Below are 19,356 nucleotides of genomic sequence, written 5' to 3'. Positions count from 1 at the left end.
GCCGAGCAAAGTTTCGAAAGCGCTTTGGCGCATATACTTTTTAATGGGAAATTTTTGAGGCGAGAAAATTATTCAATACTGCGTTGGTGTGAGCCCATGTGTGTGTGAGTTTGCCCGATTACCAGGCTGTTTGTGTGTCTGTGAGTTTTTCAGTTTGTTCGAGTGCCAGTGTGCGTGTGCGTTGGATCTTGGGTCGCTTTCTGGGCTAAGCAACTTGGTCAGCATCAGTGTTCTCGGGGTTTCGACAGCGTATAGTGTGTTTGAAACGCTAAGGTTGGTCACGCCAGGATTTTTACCCGAGAAAAATTAACTCAAAAATAATATAATTAAATCGCCTGCTTTTGCTGCTGAATTGGTATTTTAAGCTGATTCCAAGTGGATAAAAATTAGTGAAAAGTGCATTGCATTTAAATGCATTGAAATCAAAAAAAAAAACCAGGAACCCAGGAAGGAAAATTTTAATAATACATCAAAAATATTGTGCATATGTATATGTGTCGGGCAGTATGGATACAATTCTTTAAAAAAATTAAAAGAGTGATGCAAATCTAACGCCAGTGAAAAAATGAAATAAATAAAAATATTAACCTTAAAAAATCAACTTAATACCTTAAAAGCCCCTACAAAACGCTTTAAACCATTTTAAATGGAATTCTTATGATAATTTTTTCGGACATTTTTAAAATTCGCTTATAAGGAATTTTGTAACTAAATCTGACGGGACTAATACCATTTAATGAAAATCCGTATGTGTGAGAGAATATTTTTTTGCACACACACATAAACACAAGGAAAAAGCTCCCACCACATATACATATGCACACCTTACTCACCTATTGCTACGCACAATTTTCACACACACACACACACACTACCAAAAGAATTTTCCTCGAAGAAAATTCTTTAAAATTAACTGCAGACAGACACCTGCCTGTCCCACACACATACTTGCCCATTTATTTTTAACTTTGCATGAAACTTAGACGAAAAAGCTTTTCCGTCTAGCTTTCTGTGATCTCATAAAACGAAGGCAGCTGAAAATTGTAGGTATTTATCCTTGAGATTGTTTTCGAGATAGTAGCGAGAAAGAGAGATATATTTTGGAAAATATCAGAGACTGACATGATTCCCAGATGTGGATAGATATCATATGAATATATGTATATTTGAACATATCTGGGTATATATGCTTGGCATAGACACCCACACAAAATTAAGAATTTCAGAATAAATATTCTCTTGCCGTTTGTGAATGATTCTGAAGGCCACAAAATTTGCTTACTTATAGATTCATATTTAAACTGGTTGAAAAATTAAATACTTTTGGCAGATACAAAATTGTAAAATGTATTGATAGTCTTTAAATTAATTAAAAAACAAAGAATTTTAAGAGTATTGAAATATTGAAAGCCATATATACCCCAAAAATTACTTTATATTCTCTGGATTTATTTGTTATTTATATACTGCAAAACTTTTTACCTGTCATCTTCACCCACCTCGTTATATCTTTTCTCTACCTCATATGTCTCCATTACCCATTGTCCCAATTTAATAGCATTTGGGAAACAAAACACTCCTAAGTATCGAAAGACCTCCAAAAGATCAGCAACTACAACATAAATGACTTTGTCCCACTTCGGGTGGAAGCAGCATAGATACACGAATACACACCCACGCATTGAATGACCCCAAAGAATTGAAAACTTTTCAAATTGCAATCTCTGCGTAGCTATTTGTGTGTGTGTTTCGAAATAATAGGGGGAAACTCTAGAATTACATTTAGCAAACGATGTCCAAAAAAGCATTTTTCTATGCGTGTGTGCGAGTGGACTGGATATTTTTCTCACATGCAAAAGCGTATAAAGTTTATTTTTAACTCTTCAGAATCGTGCAGCAAATAAATATATAGCTCACTGACGAATCCGGATTCGGATTCAGTGTGGGCGAAAAGAAAATGGAAAATGAAAATTACGTGAGATATTTTAAATGTTCGGCGTAGCCAAACAAAATGTGTTTACAATAAACTTTTAAAATTTATTGCACAGATACCTATAGAGGATATATATGTATATTTCTAAATATACGTACAGATATACATGTTAACATTTAGAATGCGCCTGGAGAGATTTTTAATTGCATTGGATTAAAAGCTTGATATTTCCAAGTGCCAAGTGAAATATCACAGAAACAATAATTGCTTATAAATGTTAGGTTCAAAGAAATCTATATATGTAGAATGTTTTGAAAACATTTCGGAAACTTGAAGTTCGAACGATTATTTTACCTGAGGACTTGATAAACAAACACCCAGAGAAAAATCATGATAAACCCCAACATTTTCACTTTGAATTAAATATTTTCGGTGCTGATTTGTTGTGTTTAAATCAAAACTTTCATTTTTATTTTTAAGTATAAAAAAACAAGGAGTTTTAAATTTTAAAAAAATGCAATCTAAAATTTTTCAATTGGATAAACCAAATAAATATGTTAATAACTACATTTATGTTGATAGCTCACGTTTTTAATCGCTTGTGTAGGCGCTCAAAAATAACTAATAATATATCTAAATATATAGAGAGCTACTAATTTTCTAAACAAATAAAAATAAGTTTTTTTTTTAAACATAATTTTTAATGAAGGCTCTATTTCTCTTACGTAAAAAAAGACTTTCTATTATATGGTTATATGGTTTTCTATAACTTTGGTATTGAATAATATTATTACAAGTTCTATGGAGACTAACATTTACATTTGCAAATTAATGTTAAGAAAACAGTTGGGTTTCCATACTAATCTTTATCTTTCGCCACAGTGCTTTTTTCCAGTTTTCTTCCTTTCTAAGCCAACAACAAAAACACAAACACCATGGACGCCATCAAGAAGAAGATGCAAGCGATGAAGCTTGAGAAGGATAACGCCATCGACAAGGCCGACACCTGCGAGAACCAAGCCAAGGATGCCAACTCCCGCGCCGACAAACTGAACGAGGAGGTGCGCGATCTGGAGAAGAAGTTCGTCCAGGTGGAGATCGATCTCGTCACCGCCAAGGAGCAGCTGGAGAAGGCCAACACCGAGCTGGAGGAGAAGGAGAAGCTCCTGACCTCCACCGAGTCCGAGGTGGCCACCCAGAACCGTAAGGTGCAACAGATTGAGGAGGATCTGGAGAAGTCCGAGGAGCGCTCGACCACCGCCCAACAGAAGCTGCTGGAGGCCACCCAGTCCGCCGATGAGAACAACCGCATGTGCAAGGTGCTGGAGAACCGCTCCCAGCAGGATGAGGAGCGCATGGACCAGCTGACCAACCAGCTCAAGGAGGCCCGCATGTTGGCTGAGGATGCCGACACCAAGTCCGACGAAGTCTCCCGCAAGCTGGCCTTCGTTGAAGACGAGCTGGAGGTCGCTGAGGATCGTGTCCGCTCCGGCGAGTCCAAGATCATGGAGCTGGAGGAGGAGCTGAAGGTAAGTTGCACTTGCAGTTTAGCGACCCCACGATTTTAGAGTATATAAATCACACTAGTAGACTAGTAGCCCACGATCTTGGGCTTATCAGGTCCCCTGTTAAACATTTATTGACAGAAAAAAAGAAATAGTACTTGTTTTAATGAATTGCATATTAATTAAGCGAAAAATTAACGCTTTTTAACTTCAATTTAACCTTTTTAAATGACACTACAAAATTAATTGCAATACTCAATCAAAAGTGTAAAATCAATATTTAAAACTACATTATGTGATATCCACAGGCCAACAAACCCGTATCAATTTTAAAATTTTAAAAGTGTATTATTAATATTAAAGAAAGCTAATTTTTCGCTTTTTAAAGAATACCAATTCATCACCATTTAAGCATTTAAAATACCATTCAGCTTAGGAATTCAAATTATAATAGGTTGTGTTTAATATCATACTTTAACATATTATTTCTACTCCAATCATTCCTCATAGGTTGTCGGCAACTCCCTGAAGTCCCTGGAGGTTTCCGAGGAGAAGGCCAACCAGCGCGTGGAGGAGTTCAAGCGCGAGATGAAGACCCTGTCCATCAAGTTGAAGGAGGCCGAGCAGCGCGCCGAGCACGCCGAGAAGCAAGTGAAGCGCCTGCAGAAGGAGGTCGACAGGCTAGAGGGTATGTATTGTCGTCCTTACGCATCCAGCCTACCCACTCAGCCAGCTCCCGAGGATGTATCTCTCCACGAGACACCGGAGATGCTGTCCACAGGAAGCGATCCGATTCGATCAGACGGATTGCTGGCTTCAACTAATGCTCGCATTGTAGTTATCGCCCATAAGGATATTAATACTTCTACTCAGTACTCTCTGCTTTCATTAATTGTTTTTATACATCCAAACATAATATATCACTCTCGCCCTCTTTTTGATTATCTTTGTATATATTTGTATAAATGAACAACAAACAAAATGCTTTTTGCAGACCGTCTCTTCAATGAGAAGGAAAAATACAAAGCAATCTGCGACGATTTGGACCAGACATTTGCCGAACTTACTGGATATTAAAAAAAAGATCAAAACAGAACTCACACAGAGCCCCTCCCAAAAGAAAAGACAACACAAAATTCAGTACTTCCCAAATCCCCCAATATATATATATATATATTATTTTTTGAAGCTCCCCCCCCAGCAGTTTCAGTGTATTTACCAACCACCCATCCCACACTTCTGTCACGACTTTCTATACACTGTAAATAATCTGTTTAGTCTCGCTTGAATGTGGCCACACCCACAAAACCCGATCCCCACGCCAGTACACTGTAAAAATATATTCAGATCAAGCCAAACCAAGTTGCAACTGTAGTTAATACAGGTGAATTTACCTATGTAAATATTGTTGTTTGTATGCCAGATTCTTACCCGTTTTGATGTGGCATGACCTCTTGACCTGTCTCGCCTGCCCAGAATCTCAGCACTCAGATCAGCACTCAATCTCAATCTATGTCTCTCTCTCTCTATATCTTTTCTCGACGATCATCAGTGCAAGTCCCTAGTCATTTAATGGTTTCCGAGCTGATTTCGCCTGGCCTTGGTTGAGTGAATCTCTCATTTCCGCACAAGCCAAGGATTTCTGCAACGATTGGTTGGATAGATCTTGGCTAGATTCCGTAGAGCACCCCCGTAGAAATGATCCCTGAACCCACGCACAGAACCGCTGACTAACCCACAAACTAGAAACGCTTGCCAGAACAGCGCGTCACTAACCCAGGCTCAATGAACTCTATAAACTTAACAATATGAGTATGGACCTTACTTCTTATCACATATACAAGGTCATGCGCATCTTGTTAAGATTGCAGAATATTTGCACCAAAGAATTCGCACAGTATAAAGTTTAAGTGTTCTGTGTTCGATTCTAATGTTGCTGTGTGCTGAAAAGCCGCTTTGAAAATAATTTAACATTTTTTAAACCATCATTTGCACTCCGCAGACGAGTTGGGCATCAACAAGGACAGGTACAAGTCCCTGGCCGACGAGATGGACTCCACATTCGCCGAGTTGGCTGGCTACTAAAATGGCCAAGTGTCCCAAAATCCATAACCAAACCAACATCGAGCAACAGAGGAGGAAGATGGAGACGACGAGGAACTCTACTAATTGTAAACGAATATCTCAGATTGATTTGGCTAGCAAGAAGAACCGCAGCCCTAGATACCAAGAACAACATCCATTGTGTATACAATTCTTTATAAAGCTATATATTTCATAATAAATAAATAACAACAACAACCAGATCAACAACAGCAACAAACACCAAGCATAGATTGTGTAGAACCAAGGATAACAGCAAATGGAAGTTCTTTTGTTTTTTAAAACAATAAAATTATCTTAAAGTAAAAAGTAGCAGAATGTAAAAAAATACCCCAAAACACGAATTTTGTATTTTTAAAGCCAATGTTTAAAAATATTAAGAAGCGCTTAAAGCCAGGCAATTGCAGAGAGATAGAGAGAAAATGGTCGAAAAAAAAAATCAGGGCAATATCTAAGATTTTAAGAACAAAGCCTGCTTTAATTTCAATTTATATCATACAATTACACAACACACAAAAAACACCCACAAAAAAAGTATAAAAAAATTTATAAAAACTTTGCTAAAAAAAAATTATATGTTTGATGTTTGCTTTCAATGATGCATAAAACTGATTTTCTTTGCCCGTCAGCGAACTTCGCTGAAATTTACTAGAAATTTTCGGGTTGCAGGCGGACTTGGCTGTTATGCAAAATCGGTTTTTTCAATGATTTCTCAGATTTTTGGGAAACCCCAATTGATGTTGCTGGACCGAAATATCCGATTTAAAGTGCGTCATCACTTCATCGACGATGGATCACGATCCGCAAAACGAGGCCTTCATTGCAACATCGTTAACATCCGCTAATTGTCAAAGCAATGAGTTATGAAAGTTCAGATATTGGTATATATATTCATACATATCTTCAGGGTGAATCGGTTTGCATTTTGAGAGATCTCTTGTAGATGTGGGCAGTTCGCTGTTTGACCATCAATAATCCAGTTAAGGCCGAGTTCGACATGGGGGTCTCGGTCTGCACCTCTTGGCCAAATGGATTCTGCCGGTCTAAGGCATTTCTTAAAAATTAAGCATTAATTCCCCCGTCTGTCCACCGGTACTTTTCTCTTCATTCGCTCGCGACGTGGGGCCATAAAATAGTTATTAAAACTTTAAGTGGTGTGTTAAATTGCACACTAAAAAGCTCAAGTCATTATTTACATAATTTACATTATGATATGAATGCTGGCAGATATTCATGTCGTATTAGAGTGGGACATAAACTTGAAAAGAAAAAGTGATTTCGATTTAAGAAAACTTTTCTTTTCAGTTTTGGCTAATACAAATTGAACTGATTAGAAAGAAAAAAAGTTTAGTTAATTGACAACTATATTGTTATTATATTATAAAATCCGATTTTAATCAAATTTAAACCTTCTTTCTGGAATAATAAACCATAATTATATATAGAAGAACTAAAAAAAAGAGGTAAAGTTTTAATTTTTTTCCGATATGTTATATTTGTCTAATCCGGCTGGATCCGAATTATATACTACCTGCAATAGATAGAAAAGTTTTTGTAAAGTTAGGCTGATACTGATCCTGATTAATAATATATATACTTTATAGGGTCGGAAATGTCTGTTTTGACTGAAATTATAATACCCTCTGCAAGAGTATAAATATGATAATACCTAAATAAAAATTAAGAAAAATGAAAATGTCTCTGCTTCTCGTGAGTGAAAACTTAAGCCAAAACTTGAAAATCTACTTTCTTAGTAAGTTTTATTTAGACAGAAAATCATTTGAATATTCTTCAAATTCAAAAAAGGCAGTATTTAATGTGGCAACACATAAATAAATTGATTTCTTTACACCATTAGTTTTCGCTTCAATTGACGGCCCCATAAGCCCCGTCAATTACCTAAGGCTGGGTACAATTTAATGGAGTGTAAACAGTGGGTCGGATGGCGGGCGTTGACGGGCCACAAAAGCTGCGAGAGAAACACTGAACACCGAAGAAAAGCCCAATGACTTACATTTGCCAAGAGCCAACCGAAGGAGAAAGTGAAATTTTGCATTTCTCGGCGGCCGGCAGCAACAACAATGGGTCTGGGCCATTGCCATTGGCGGTGAACAGTGTTCGGTGTCGAGAGACTGGTCGAGCAGAGCAGCTTGGACCGGCTGCAGGCCCAAAAGTCAAGCAGAGACTTCAGTCGCGGTTTTCAGCTCGACACAAGCAAACGAACGTCTAAGAAACGCGGACGCGGCTTAAACCGCACGAAAAAAAAAAAACGCACCGAAATCGAAAGTGTTTAGCGCGCGACTTGAATCGCCAAGTGCTTCTCAGGAGGCGGGGGCAATATACCCATCCGTAAACATTACGTGTCATCATGTCGCCGGCTGACAGACAACTCCGGCTTGCAGCCCTTGTTTACCTGGCATTAAGTCTGGGCCATGGGCCCTGGCTCTTATGCAATGCCAGCGATGGTGAAACTAGACAAAAATACGCCAATGAATCACTCGCGGATGCAGAAGCTCCAGTTTGGTCGCAGTTTCTCGAAGATTACGTCTTGAGGTGGGTTGAAGGAGCGCTAGGAAACACATTTATGCCAATCTTCCCTCGCATTTTATAGCCAAGGCAGCAGCAGCCAGCGAAAGTCCAAAGATCTACCCTATATGGGTGGCGATATGGGCATGAGTGGTCCGCTCAGCTATCACTCATCCGCCTACAAGCGACCGGGTAACAATATTTACATCACACGGCGGATTGGCGAGGCCGTGGAACTGGAGCCCCATCTGCGAAAGCCCGTGGAGAGCCAGAGCCCAATTGTTAATCCCCAGTTCCGACCCATGACCAATCAGATGTTGCACCAGCAACAGCAGCAACATCATCAGATGCAGCAGCAGCAGCAACAACAGTTGCAGCAACGCCAGCAACCTGGTTTCCTGCAGCAACTTTTTGGTATAGGCGGCACTACTGGCGGCGGTGCCAATGGCAATGGCAATCCAATCCAACAGCAGCATGTTCGTCCAGTGCCGCTGCAGCAGCAACAGCTGCAACAGGCACCGCTGCAACATCCGCAGCAGCAGCAGCAGCAGCAACAGCACATTGTAGGTGGTGGCGGCCAGCCAACCACATTCCGAGCGGTTTCTGAAAACGATCTTTATCTTCTGGGAGCCATCGAGAAGTTGGTATACCGAGTGGGTAAGTTTTAAGTTATATTTAGGAATACTTTTTAAGCACTGAGTTTGTATATATTTAATCGAAGTTCGTCAATTTTGTTTTTTTAAAAACATGAATGATTAATCAACCAATAACTTTAACTCAAACACTTTTAGACTATCTGGAAAGTCGTGTAAGACGTTCGGAGCAGCTAATCTACTACCTGATGGCCGGGAACAACCAGAAGGAGGTGAAGGATCCCTGTCCCACGAACTTCACCCGCATCAGCGACAACTGTTACTACATCAACAGTCAGCAGCAGGTCAACTGGAAGACGGCCAACACCGCCTGCAAGGGTCTGAACTCGCACCTGGCCGAGTTCGAGAAGGTGTCGGAGAACGAAGAGATCATGGCGTATTTGCTGAACCAACCAGCCCACAGGGGACGCGACTACTGGCTGGGCGGCCTCAATCCAGGACTGCTCTGGATCTGGTCCAACTCGGCGAAGCCAGTTAATCCCAACATGAATCTCACGTCCATTGCGATGTCACAAAAGGGTGAGAACTCCACGGCCGCCAATCTGGTGGACAGTTCGGAGCAGGCGGCGGAGGAGGCAACTGGCGGCGATGTCCTTAACAACACTGTTCAAATCGAGGGCAAGGGTCGCTGTCTCCGGCTGAGCTATAATGCTGGGAAGCATAGCTACGTGTACTACGGACAAGAGTGCACCTCCAGACACTACTACATCTGCGAGCATGAGGACAAGACGCTGGACAACAAGATCAAGAAGATCACTCGCGAGCTCAAGCTCTTTGAGTGAGGATGAGGATCCAATCCGGTGCGATCCTCATGTGATACTTCCAGTTTCCTAGCCATATCTATCACTTGATTTCAAATGAATTTATTCTTGTGTTACACATTAAATATTTATAAATATTTATACATTTAATAAACATAGCTGATAGTGTTCAAAACGTTTTAAGGATACTTTGTTCTTGCACAGCAAAGTTTTAAAGAGTTTCAAATGATCAGGGGAATACACTCGTTAACAAGATCGAAAGCGGAACTGGGTTCCGTTGCTATAAGCGGAAAGTATACACAGAGATCGTAACTAGTCCGGGTAAAGGTAGTCCTGCAGAATGTTCTGGAAGGCTATCTTGATCTTGCCGCGATCGCGCCCGTTCAACTTCTGGATGTCCGGCAGCAGACTCATTAGAAACATGGCATCCGGATCGGTTTTGCAGTCGCACAGTTCTACGCCGCCGTTTGATACGGATCCGCTTGACGGATTGTTGGCTTCGAGGCGCAAAGGAAGCGATGATGGCTGCAACTGTTGGTGTCCTCCATGAACGTGATTGTGTCCATGCCGTTGGCTGAGATAGCTACTGTTGCTACTGCTGCTGGTGGTATTAACGCTGCTGCTGGGCGCATTGGGTGTGGCCACAGTCGCTGAAGATGGTGTGGGCAGGTCCGCTTCGGATGGCCCAGCCATTCCGGTAGGCCCTCCTCCATTGTGTGTTGTTGTGCTGACCAAATCCACTGGCTTACTAAAGGTGGGCCGCACAAAGGAAATGTTTGGATGAGCGGCCGACTGGGAGGCGAAATTCACTCCAGTTACGGCTGCAGTTGGAGCTTGCAGCTCCTGGGAGCGTGGACGAATGGCGCCCCGCATCTCGTCGTGGTAGGCGCGCATCTGCAAACGACCCAAGTGCATTCGACTGGTGTGCGGCTGCTGATTGGGATAGCGACGCTGGGCGTCGGCAGACGAAGAGCTGGAGGTGGGCGCCATCTTATGTAGGTCCTGATCCTCTGGCTCATCCTCATCCGGCTCGTGCGTTTCCTGTTCGTAGTCATCTGCCGGTTCCTCACACTCCGATTTGATGTCATTGCCATCCAGCTGGCTGTGGTAGCGACTGCTGCGCTGTTGCTCTTCCTCCATAATGTCCTCCAGCTCGGAATTGTTCGGCTCGCCCTCATCGAAGTAGTCCAGGTAGTTGTCCAGCTGCGGAGCCGGCGGTGACTGGTGGGCGGAGGGCGTGGGCTGGCCACCACCGCTGCTGCTGGCCGGGATGACCACCGAACGTTCCCGCTGCATGCGACTGGACAGGCTGGAGAGATGTGCCAAGGCGTCCTGGACCTGAGTGTCCAGCGACTTGGGTTGCTGGTGCTTCTTGCGCAGATACGGATGCAGGAAGAACATGCGGTCGAAGTAGGACCAACAGGGCGGCACCTTCTCCTCCAGGTAGTTGGTGTACTCGCGCCGGAACGAGATACGCAGATTAGTCCACTTGGCAAGGCTGGCGCCCGGATTCTTCTCCAGCTTCAGGTCCACCTCGCGCCAGAAGTTCTCCACGTACGGCCGGCAGAAGTAGTACTTGTGGCGCGGATTGTAGATGGCCTCGTCGCGCTGCACAATGTCTATCAGCTTAAAGACCTCCTCCGTTAGCCAGCGGGAAGACGCACTGCAGCCTGCGTTTGGGTTGCTGGACACAAACTGGCCCCCGTAGTCGGTCGTCATCATCGGTGGCGGTGGCTCCCAGGCAGTCGGTCCAATGGATTTCGGTATCAGGCGTCTTTTTCAGCGCTCGCCATGACTTTTGCGAAATATTTTTATTGTTTTTCCCAAGTGTTCTTTTAAGTGCTGCCGAACCAAACAGGCGGTGGAACTGGTTCCGGAACACAGAAGCTTTTGCGAACTGTTTAGGTTTATGCGAGGGTTTAGGGTTTAAACTTTCAGTTCAACACTTTGCAACGGCCTACGAACCAGTTCTTTCGGAAGAATTTCTGGCCACCCCATAGACTCGCAATCAATCGCTAGGCAGCCGAACAGAAATTGTTTTTATCGTAACGTAAACAATTTTATTCAATTTATTGTTTTGCACATAACAGTAGCTAAGATTTCTACCATTCCATTTTCTTGGTTGACATACCATTAATAATTAGACACAAACCATTAGCAGTGTTTTAAACCGCCCAAGCCGTGAATGCTTATTAGCAAAACTGTGGTATGGCCACACTAGACTTTTGTTGACGTCTCAGTTTTTTTGCACGTCACCTAAATGAGAATCGTCTTTTTTCATATCTTATCTATTTGATTGATAACAAAGATGGGTAGTGATTGGGATGAGATCAAGCGCTTGGCCGCCGACTTTCAAAAGGCGCAGCTTACGTCGACGCTGCAGAAGTGAGTAACGCCAGCAAGATCAAACTTTTCATTTTTTTTCCACTTAACGACCTTAATTTGTCAAAATTTTCTCTTTTTCAGGCTCTCGGAGCGAAACTGCGTGGAGATCGTAACGCTGCTGCTGGAGAAGCAGATGCTGGAGGTGGTGTTCACCAACGATGGCAAGGAGTACATAACACCGGATCACCTGGAGCGCGAAATCCTAGATGAGTTGTATGTGAACGGGGGACGAGCCAATTTGGTGGAGGTCAGCAAGACCCTTAACGTGGATTTGTCACGTATTGTGGGTCTAGCCGACCGCATAGCGGCTGAAAATCCACACATACACCTGGTCCTGGGCCAGCTCATCGACGAGGATTATATCAGTCACATTGCACAGGAGATTAACGAGAAGTTGGCGCTGCGAGGAGAGATCTCCATATCGGAGTTGGCTTCCCAGTTCGACCTGCCGTCTGACTTTCTGCAGCACGACGTGGTGGAAAAGCATTTGGGCAGGATCATCAAGGGTCGCCAGGATGCCACCAATCCGCGTGTGTTCTTCACTCAGGCCTACATCCAACGGTGTAAGGCAAAGATTCGAGGAGCTCTGACTGCCATAACGAGGCCAACGAATGTGGCTGTAATCCTGCAGCAGATCGGAGTTCAAGAGAAGATCTTCCACTCGCTGCTTGACGAGATCGCGCCAGCCGGCCAAGTGACCTCCAAACTGGCCAACTCCCAGTACGTTCCGCACATCTATGCCAAGACGCAGGCGGACTGGGTGAACTCGTTTTACAAGCAAAACAGCTTCCTTGAGTATGATGCCATCCAAAAGCTGGGTATTTCGGATGCCAAGTCCTACATCCGCAAACAGTTCCCCAGCGAAGAGTTCCTCTTCCTAAAGCGTGTGGCCCTTGGTGCTCGACTTGTGGAGCTCACGGTGGTTACGGCGTTAAACGAGTGCAGTGCCACCAAGCAGTACTTGGATCTGTCCACCATTTTGCCTTCCAATCTGTCAGAGGAGGACATCGAGGAGGTTTTTGGCGCTATCATGGCACAAAAGCACAGCAACCCCAGCAACTTTGTGTACCTGGACAGCATCGGTATGTTCTACTTTAGTTTTAAATTTAATAATACATATTGAATGGAAAAAATACAAATATTTTTCCGTTTTCCCATAGAACAAATTTTTATTTTCTGATTTTTTAATTATAAATTTAACAAATATGGTTCCATTAAAACTATAATTTGAAATTTTTGTTCTTACTTTTAACTGTTTAAAAATGTAGCCAAACTAAATTTAAATAATTTATTCAATCTTATTTCAGTGTTCTCGCAACCGTATCTTACGCAGCTGGTTCAGCCCTGCCAAGCGCTGGCAGAGTCCCAGGCCAAGATGGCCATCGACAGCGGCACCTACCAACAGTACATCGTGGACAAGACGCTGGCGCAGAAGGGAAGCGTTTCGACCCAAGAGCTTGAGGACGATGGCAAGTTGGACAAGCGCGACGAGCGCAGGAAGAAAGCGTCTTCTGGCAAAGCAGGCGGCGGAGCTCAGGGGCGTGAGACAAAAACCAAGTCCACAAAGAAGCATCAACGAGGCAAGGCGGCAACTCAGAACGATAGTGATGACGATGACGAGGTACAGCAAAGCTCTCGAAGTGGCGGAAATAAGAAGGCAATGAAGCAATTGGAACTAGTCAAGACTGCCGATATTGTCAAGTTAATTAGTAGCAGTCTGGAGGAGGAGGGATTAGAACATTTGTCCAAATCAATTGCTGCTCTATATACGAAGTAAGTAAAGCAGTTCAAACCATATATCTAATGTTGTGGATTATTTCCAATTTATGGTTAACATTTTCATTATAGCCAATTTAATCAAGCAGCCTTATCACGTGCACAAGAGTTGTTTGAGGCCACACCACAGACCAACCGCCGCCAGACACACGCCGCCATACAGGATCGCATAAACACGCTGCTGATAGATATACGGCTTTACGAGAAGGGTTTGAAACTGTTCCCCCAAGACACGCAGTCCCAGTTGGTTAAATATCTGCTCAAATCATTGGGCAATGATATATGCAACGAACTATCGCTATACGTAGCCAGCGAGTGCAATCTGACTGTAAAAAATACAAACCTGAACGTGGATCAGCGGAATAAGTTGGCTCAGGAATGCGATGCCCAGTACCGAGCAGCGTTGTTGGAACAGAACAGGGCCCTGAACAAGACCATTGACGATTTTGAACTGGCCACGGAAGCGGTGCTAAAGACCTGCAGCATGATTATCAAGAAGGTGGACAAGAAAAAAGATCGCCTTCTGATCGCAGACCACAAGAAGAAGCTACAGGAGCAGCTACTCAATTGCCAGGAGCCGGCACTGCTGCTGCATTTGGCCGCTCTAATACTCTTCACCACGATCAGTGGCAGCATTTTGCACGCGTCCGGAAAATTTGTATCTGCCATCCTGCAGCACATTCGCGGATCACTGAACGAGCCACAGAACGCATTGTTGCTCCGATATCACGGTAAGTTTTTATTGATAGTTAAGGTGTGTACATTAAAACACATTTTAAAATAAGTGTCTGGGATGATATAACACTGGCGGCCGTTGTCTTTTCAAAAAAAGCTTTTTTGTCTAGTTGTAATTAATTTTGTGTTGCTCAATGTTTTCAGATCTGGTCCTCCAAGTTTTGCAGGCCAATCCGGACAGCAGCGAATCAAAGATCGCCCACGAACAGTTACTTGCCATGCAGACGGAAGTTGTCGAGCTGGCGCAAAATTTCACACGCGCCTCCGTCTCCAAGGCAGAATGATTATGATGCATCTATGTTCGCCTAAGCTTCCAAAGCATTTCTTTGTATCTTCATTGACATCGGGTCTGGTCCGAAATAGATTTTGCAATTGTTAAATTTTCATAGTTTATAAATGGTTTTTATTATTGCTATGCATGAGAGTCGCCTAAATACAATCAGTAAAGATACAAAACGATGAGCCTTAAACAGAGTTCCAAACTTTATCACTTTCGAGGTTTTATGTTCATAGGATAACGATTTAAAATTGATTGGATTGGATGTGCTATTCTCAATTTAGTTCTGTAAGCTCAAGCTTTGATTTTTAATAATGACCTACTGAGCACTTGCTAATTATATACATTTTTTGATGTCTTATAATTATAAGATTTGCTAACAAGACAAGATATAAGTTGTGCTTTCATGCGTTCTACAACGAGTATTTGATTGTTAGGATTGATGTGAACGTGATGATGTGAAGTGAATGGTTCCCTGCACTTTATAAACTATGCAGTCTTTGAAGTATTTGCTTGGCCTTATCGCTTGATTGCCTGAAGTAAAGAGTGGAAGTTAATATTTGTTGGCTTTAAAACTATGGTTGACAACTTACATGAAGACTGGATTGCTTGCATCACAGCTCTCTAATGTTTGTTTTATGTATCCTATGAAAAGCTCCATGTTCTTGAGGGTCTCACTGTTGGGCAGCAGCCAAACCGTGGGCAAGGTATTCACAATGACGTATGCCTTGTTTATGGCATCGTTTGGCGTGCATACCCGCATGGCCAATAGAAGGTAGCGGTTTAGCAGCGCTCCAATGGCCAGCTCCCGCAAAAGTTTATCCGCCAGGATACCCTGCCAGCTGAGGAAGTTTCGAAACAGCTTAAGGCCGCTGCAAAACTGACGCTGAAAGAACGACGTCTTTGCCTCTTGGACTCTAGAAAGCAAAAGAAAGAATTAAATTAGTTGTTAAACGTTTTAACGAAATATAAACTTACTGCTTTGGAAAGATAGGGATAAAGACGTCGTTTTCTAGGGCTAACCGCATGCGTTCCATGATGGATTCGAACAGTTTGTTAAGCTGCTTGTTAGTGCCGCTCAGCGGAAACTCGCGGCCCAGCCGATTGATGAACCCAACCAATCTAAGGGTCTGCGTGGTGGACAAGGGGTCCCAGCATTCCGTAACCAGGGCTAAAAAGAATTTATAAATGTGCCCTCAAATTATATTATAGCAGAGAAAGCATAATTACTCACCAGTCACCTTCGGCAGCACGATCTTTTCGATGAGCGACGGTACCAGATTGACATCCGGGTCGTTCTTCAGCTGCTCCACGGTTTCATCTGGCTGGCAGGCGTACAACATGCAGGCCTGATACCATCGCATATTCTCGATGTCCGCGTACTCATCCAACAGCGGCGACCACAGGACCAGTTCGTGGCGCACCAGCGGCGCCAAGAGTTTCGGAAGGCACAGACTAACGAATGCGTCCTGGTACGAGGACATGTCAGTCTTTCGCCAGGCATAGAACTTCATCAGGATTAGCTCGATCTTGCTGAAGTCATCGGTAACGTCCTCAAAGGCCTCCACCGACTGGGATTCTATCTGTGCCGTGGAAGCCACGCTCTGCTCCTGCTGTTGGTCGGCGATTTCATCGTCGCTGGACATGCCATCCAGGTGGGAGGAAAGCAGATCGTTCCGCTCACGCTCGCATCGACGACGTGTTCTTCGGCCCTCCCGTTCTGCGGCACGGCGGACTTGCTCTTCGTATTCTGGTGTTCGTCGGGCAGCAGCTGAGACGGGTTCTGAAAATCAAAAAATTAAAAAAAAAAAAGTATTAGTATTTCCCTAAGGAACATTCAAAAGTAGAACTCTGTTTCAGCAATTTCCTGGTCATTTGGCAATAATAATAAATTTCTCATACTTGCTGCCTCGGCGATTTCCTTGGCCTGATCCCGGACATCCTGCCGCCGTCGATTTACAAGATATCTTTGGTTCTTGCCGTATTGCAGCAGGGCTCGCTTTTCCAGGTCATTAATCACCGGCGCCTTTTCGGCCAAGCAGTCCACAAGGTCATTCACATAGCATTTTACCTCCTGGTAGAACTTGTACTTTGCCGCCGCTGTTGGTGCGTTCTGCTGGCACTCCAGCTGCTGAAGCTTTAATGCCTTCAGTTCGATACTGATTTTGGCCATACTGGCGCTGTGATCCGCCGAGCGTTCCTTGAGCTCGCTAAGACGTGCTTGAATGGCGGCAAAGATCTCCTGCGGAGTGCGCAAAGCCGTAGCCTTGGCCTTTTCCTTCTTGGACTTGGCGGATGAGCGAACTGCCGTAGCCAAATTGCTGCGATCGAGAGCGTTCTTCGCGTAAGCCTGCTCCAGCAGCGTGGACGTGGACTGCGGTGCCACTAAGTCGCCGTCGTCCATGGCGGAACCGTTTCCGGGAGTAGCTGGCTTGATCATGAAGCGGGAGAGTACGGTTTCGTGCTGGGAATGGACCAACTGGGCAGCCGTCACTCCTTTGCGGATCTGTTGGTTCTCCCATTCGTTCATTTCGCGATCAGAGTCTTCGTCGGTGGCTGCATTGGATTGAACGAAAGGTTAGCAATAGTTAACAAAGTTCACCTGCATTTGCTTTGGCTCTGTTACTGGCCACAAAACGGACTGGTCCACTCTACATACAATCATTCTCGACGGCATAGAATTGCTCGCGTCGCTCTTCGCGCTCTTTGCGTCCGGTAATGTCGTTCATGTCCATACGCTCCTCGTCATCCGACTGATCGCCCTCAACGTCTTCGCAGGGCAGGCGGGTGCTCAGCTTGGGCGGCTCCTTGGGCTCCTCAACGGGTATATAATCGCCTGCACCTGGATTTGGAAGCAAAATAATGGTGAGTTATTGTCGGTATTATAGCACATCGATCGTACCCTGTTCTCTGGCTCGCTGACGGCGCTTTCGGGCAGCGTGTATCATGGCTGCATCCGGAATGGAACCGCTTTCCAGCATTTGTTTCAAGTGTTCCGGCTTGGAGAAGCGATGACGCGTTTTGTCGTGGCCTCCATCCTCGGATTGCTGATCATCTTCGTCGCTCATATCCTCCCGCCCAGCACAAAGGGCAGCTCGACCATTTAGAACTGCTTCTGGGGTCTCGGATTTCTTCACCACTAGCTGGGGGTAAAAGAGTAAATGCATGTTATTGGCGGCGATCTCAACAGGGTTTTGATCAGAGTAAGGCTGAAGAATTCATGCTGCTAAGGAAGGAAAGGCATGCGATTATAGTCAATGGTGGGAAAAGTATCAGTTTTATAACTAGGTAAGTAATAGGTTTTTTAACATGGCTGGTATATGGCTAACAATATCTCTAGGCCATTTATTTTAAAATAATGACTAGTTGTTTACAAAAAAACAACCGGTTGTGTCCTAGCAAAGAATACTGTGGTATTTAAGAGAACAATTTAAAAATAACCACTTAAAAATTAATTGATTTTGTTGGTCATAGATAAGGTATATTTACTACCTAGATATTTCCCATCACTGATAAATTAAACGCAACAACTATATTACTTTGAATTTAAAATGGCTTAAAAGCGCCAAACAATCATAACTAAACTATGCTCTTAATACACATTTAAGCTAATGGTGTAATCATTTGTCTTTTAATCGGTCTACGATATTTTAATGTAATTTCTGATGTTGAAATTTCGTTAAACGGTTTAATGGTAGAAAAAATTGAATAATAATAACCTTACCACAAAGTCGTCTGTGCGTATTTCGGTTTGGATCATATGATTATCACTTTTTTTACTTTTACTCTGATCGCTGGCACTTTTATATCTGCCAGCATTGGCAGGATTTGAGTTGGAATTGGCAGGACCCGAAGATGGGCCACCGGACGACTCTAAATGCTGTGTACTACCATTTTCGCCACCGGGGTGTCCGCTGTTTTCCGCCCGCTCCTCGCGCTTCTTCTTGCGTCGCTCCTTGTCCAGCATACGCATCACTTTCTTGCTGTGCGACGATTTGCGTACTTGGAAGACCTCACCGTCGTCATCTGCAATGGGTTTGGGGATTAGAGACTCTTTTGACTCTGGTATTCCAGCCACCATCTCACCCTCATCCGCGAAGCTGAGCAGCGCCTTCGGTTTACTGCTGTCCTCCTGGGCCTTAATGGCCTTCCGGCTCTTCTCTTTGTCCCGCTTGCCGGAAATAATGGGAGGCGGAGGCGCCTCCATCTCCATTTCGGCGTCCGGGTCCAAGGATGTGCCGTCCTCCTCCTCGTCCGCGTTGCTGGAAAACACGCGCCGCTGGATTTTTTTCGGTTTGCGGAAAAGCGACATTTTCCTCGACGCTTTAGCTACTTGGGATTTGTTTAATCAATGAAAACTCGGGAGAAAAGTGAATTTTCGCAAAAGTTCTTCTTCTTCACTCTCGTATGTAATAGAGACGGAACTTGTGAGGTATCGTGCATTAGTTCGCGTGAGTCACGTGCAGTGGTGGACCAGATCGTTTGCCACTTCTTGGACAATTTTACCGAGTGGTGGTAATATATTTATATTTGAAACCACCTATTTGTTAGTTTGTTTTATGGCAATGCTTACCAATTGTACCGTGTGCAACTTAAATTTTATTTCAAATTACTAATGTAACCATAAACTAACTAGTAATGAACAGCGAAAAAGCGAAAAGTTGAAGGATTTTTTTTTCAAATAAATTAAATTACCCTGAAG

At 43.6% G+C, this 19,356-nt stretch overlaps 5 protein-coding genes across 7 annotated transcripts; 3 read left to right on the top strand and 2 right to left on the bottom strand.

Moving 5' to 3' along the window:
• Positions 1-155: 155 nt before the first annotated feature.
• LOC108148337 (tropomyosin-2) lies at positions 156-5,744 on the top strand. Its single transcript, XM_017275339.2, has 4 exons — positions 156-273; positions 2,816-3,462; positions 3,949-4,126; positions 5,441-5,744. Exons 2-4 carry the CDS (start codon positions 2,869-2,871, stop codon positions 5,521-5,523), a joined length of 855 nt encoding a protein of 284 aa, XP_017130828.1. The 5' UTR covers positions 156-273; positions 2,816-2,868; the 3' UTR covers positions 5,524-5,744.
• Positions 5,745-7,728: 1,984 nt separating this feature from the next.
• On the top strand, positions 7,729-9,689 carry LOC108148380. Its single transcript, XM_017275406.2, has 3 exons — positions 7,729-8,094; positions 8,153-8,724; positions 8,859-9,689. The coding sequence occupies exons 1-3, from the start codon at positions 7,910-7,912 to the stop codon at positions 9,500-9,502; spliced, it is 1,401 nt and encodes a 466-aa protein (XP_017130895.1). The 5' UTR covers positions 7,729-7,909; the 3' UTR covers positions 9,503-9,689.
• On the bottom strand, positions 9,609-11,361 carry LOC108148379. The gene has a single exon (XM_017275405.2). It carries the CDS (start codon positions 11,201-11,203, stop codon positions 9,794-9,796), a length of 1,410 nt encoding a protein of 469 aa, XP_017130894.1. The 5' UTR covers positions 11,204-11,361; the 3' UTR covers positions 9,609-9,793.
• A 343-nt stretch (positions 11,362-11,704) lies between these two features.
• LOC108148308 (E3 UFM1-protein ligase 1 homolog) lies at positions 11,705-14,847 on the top strand. The gene is made up of 5 exons (XM_017275295.2): positions 11,705-11,866; positions 11,948-12,948; positions 13,174-13,639; positions 13,715-14,373; positions 14,522-14,847. Exons 1-5 carry the CDS (start codon positions 11,790-11,792, stop codon positions 14,659-14,661), a joined length of 2,343 nt encoding a protein of 780 aa, XP_017130784.1. The 5' UTR covers positions 11,705-11,789; the 3' UTR covers positions 14,662-14,847.
• LOC108148307 (PAX3- and PAX7-binding protein 1) lies at positions 14,764-19,076 on the bottom strand. Of its 3 annotated transcripts, XM_017275292.2 has the most exons (9): positions 18,741-19,074; positions 18,379-18,680; positions 17,557-17,797; positions 17,314-17,496; positions 16,557-17,210; positions 15,889-16,437; positions 15,633-15,825; positions 15,248-15,571; positions 14,764-15,188 (listed from the first exon to the last, which is right to left on the bottom strand). In XM_017275292.2, the coding sequence occupies exons 1-9, from the start codon at positions 18,964-18,966 to the stop codon at positions 15,137-15,139; spliced, it is 2,724 nt and encodes a 907-aa protein (XP_017130781.1). In that variant the 5' UTR covers positions 18,967-19,074; the 3' UTR covers positions 14,764-15,136. The 3 variants fall into 3 exon arrangements, with proteins under 3 accessions (XP_017130781.1, XP_017130782.1, XP_017130783.1); XM_017275293.2 differs by lacking the exon at positions 18,741-19,074 and having other exon boundaries at positions 18,374-18,486; XM_017275294.2 differs by lacking the exons at positions 14,764-15,188; positions 15,248-15,571; positions 15,633-15,825; ... (1 more) ...; positions 16,557-17,210; positions 17,314-17,496 and having other exon boundaries at positions 17,711-17,797; positions 18,374-18,680; positions 18,741-19,076.
• Positions 19,077-19,356: the final 280 nt, after the last annotated feature.

Source organism: Drosophila elegans, unplaced genomic scaffold (genome assembly GCF_018152505.1).
Source record: "Drosophila elegans isolate 14027-0461.03 unplaced genomic scaffold, ASM1815250v1 contig_476, whole genome shotgun sequence".
NCBI classification, from domain to species: Eukaryota; Metazoa; Arthropoda; class Insecta; order Diptera; family Drosophilidae; genus Drosophila; species Drosophila elegans.
This window is presented reverse-complemented; position numbering and strand designations above follow the sequence as displayed.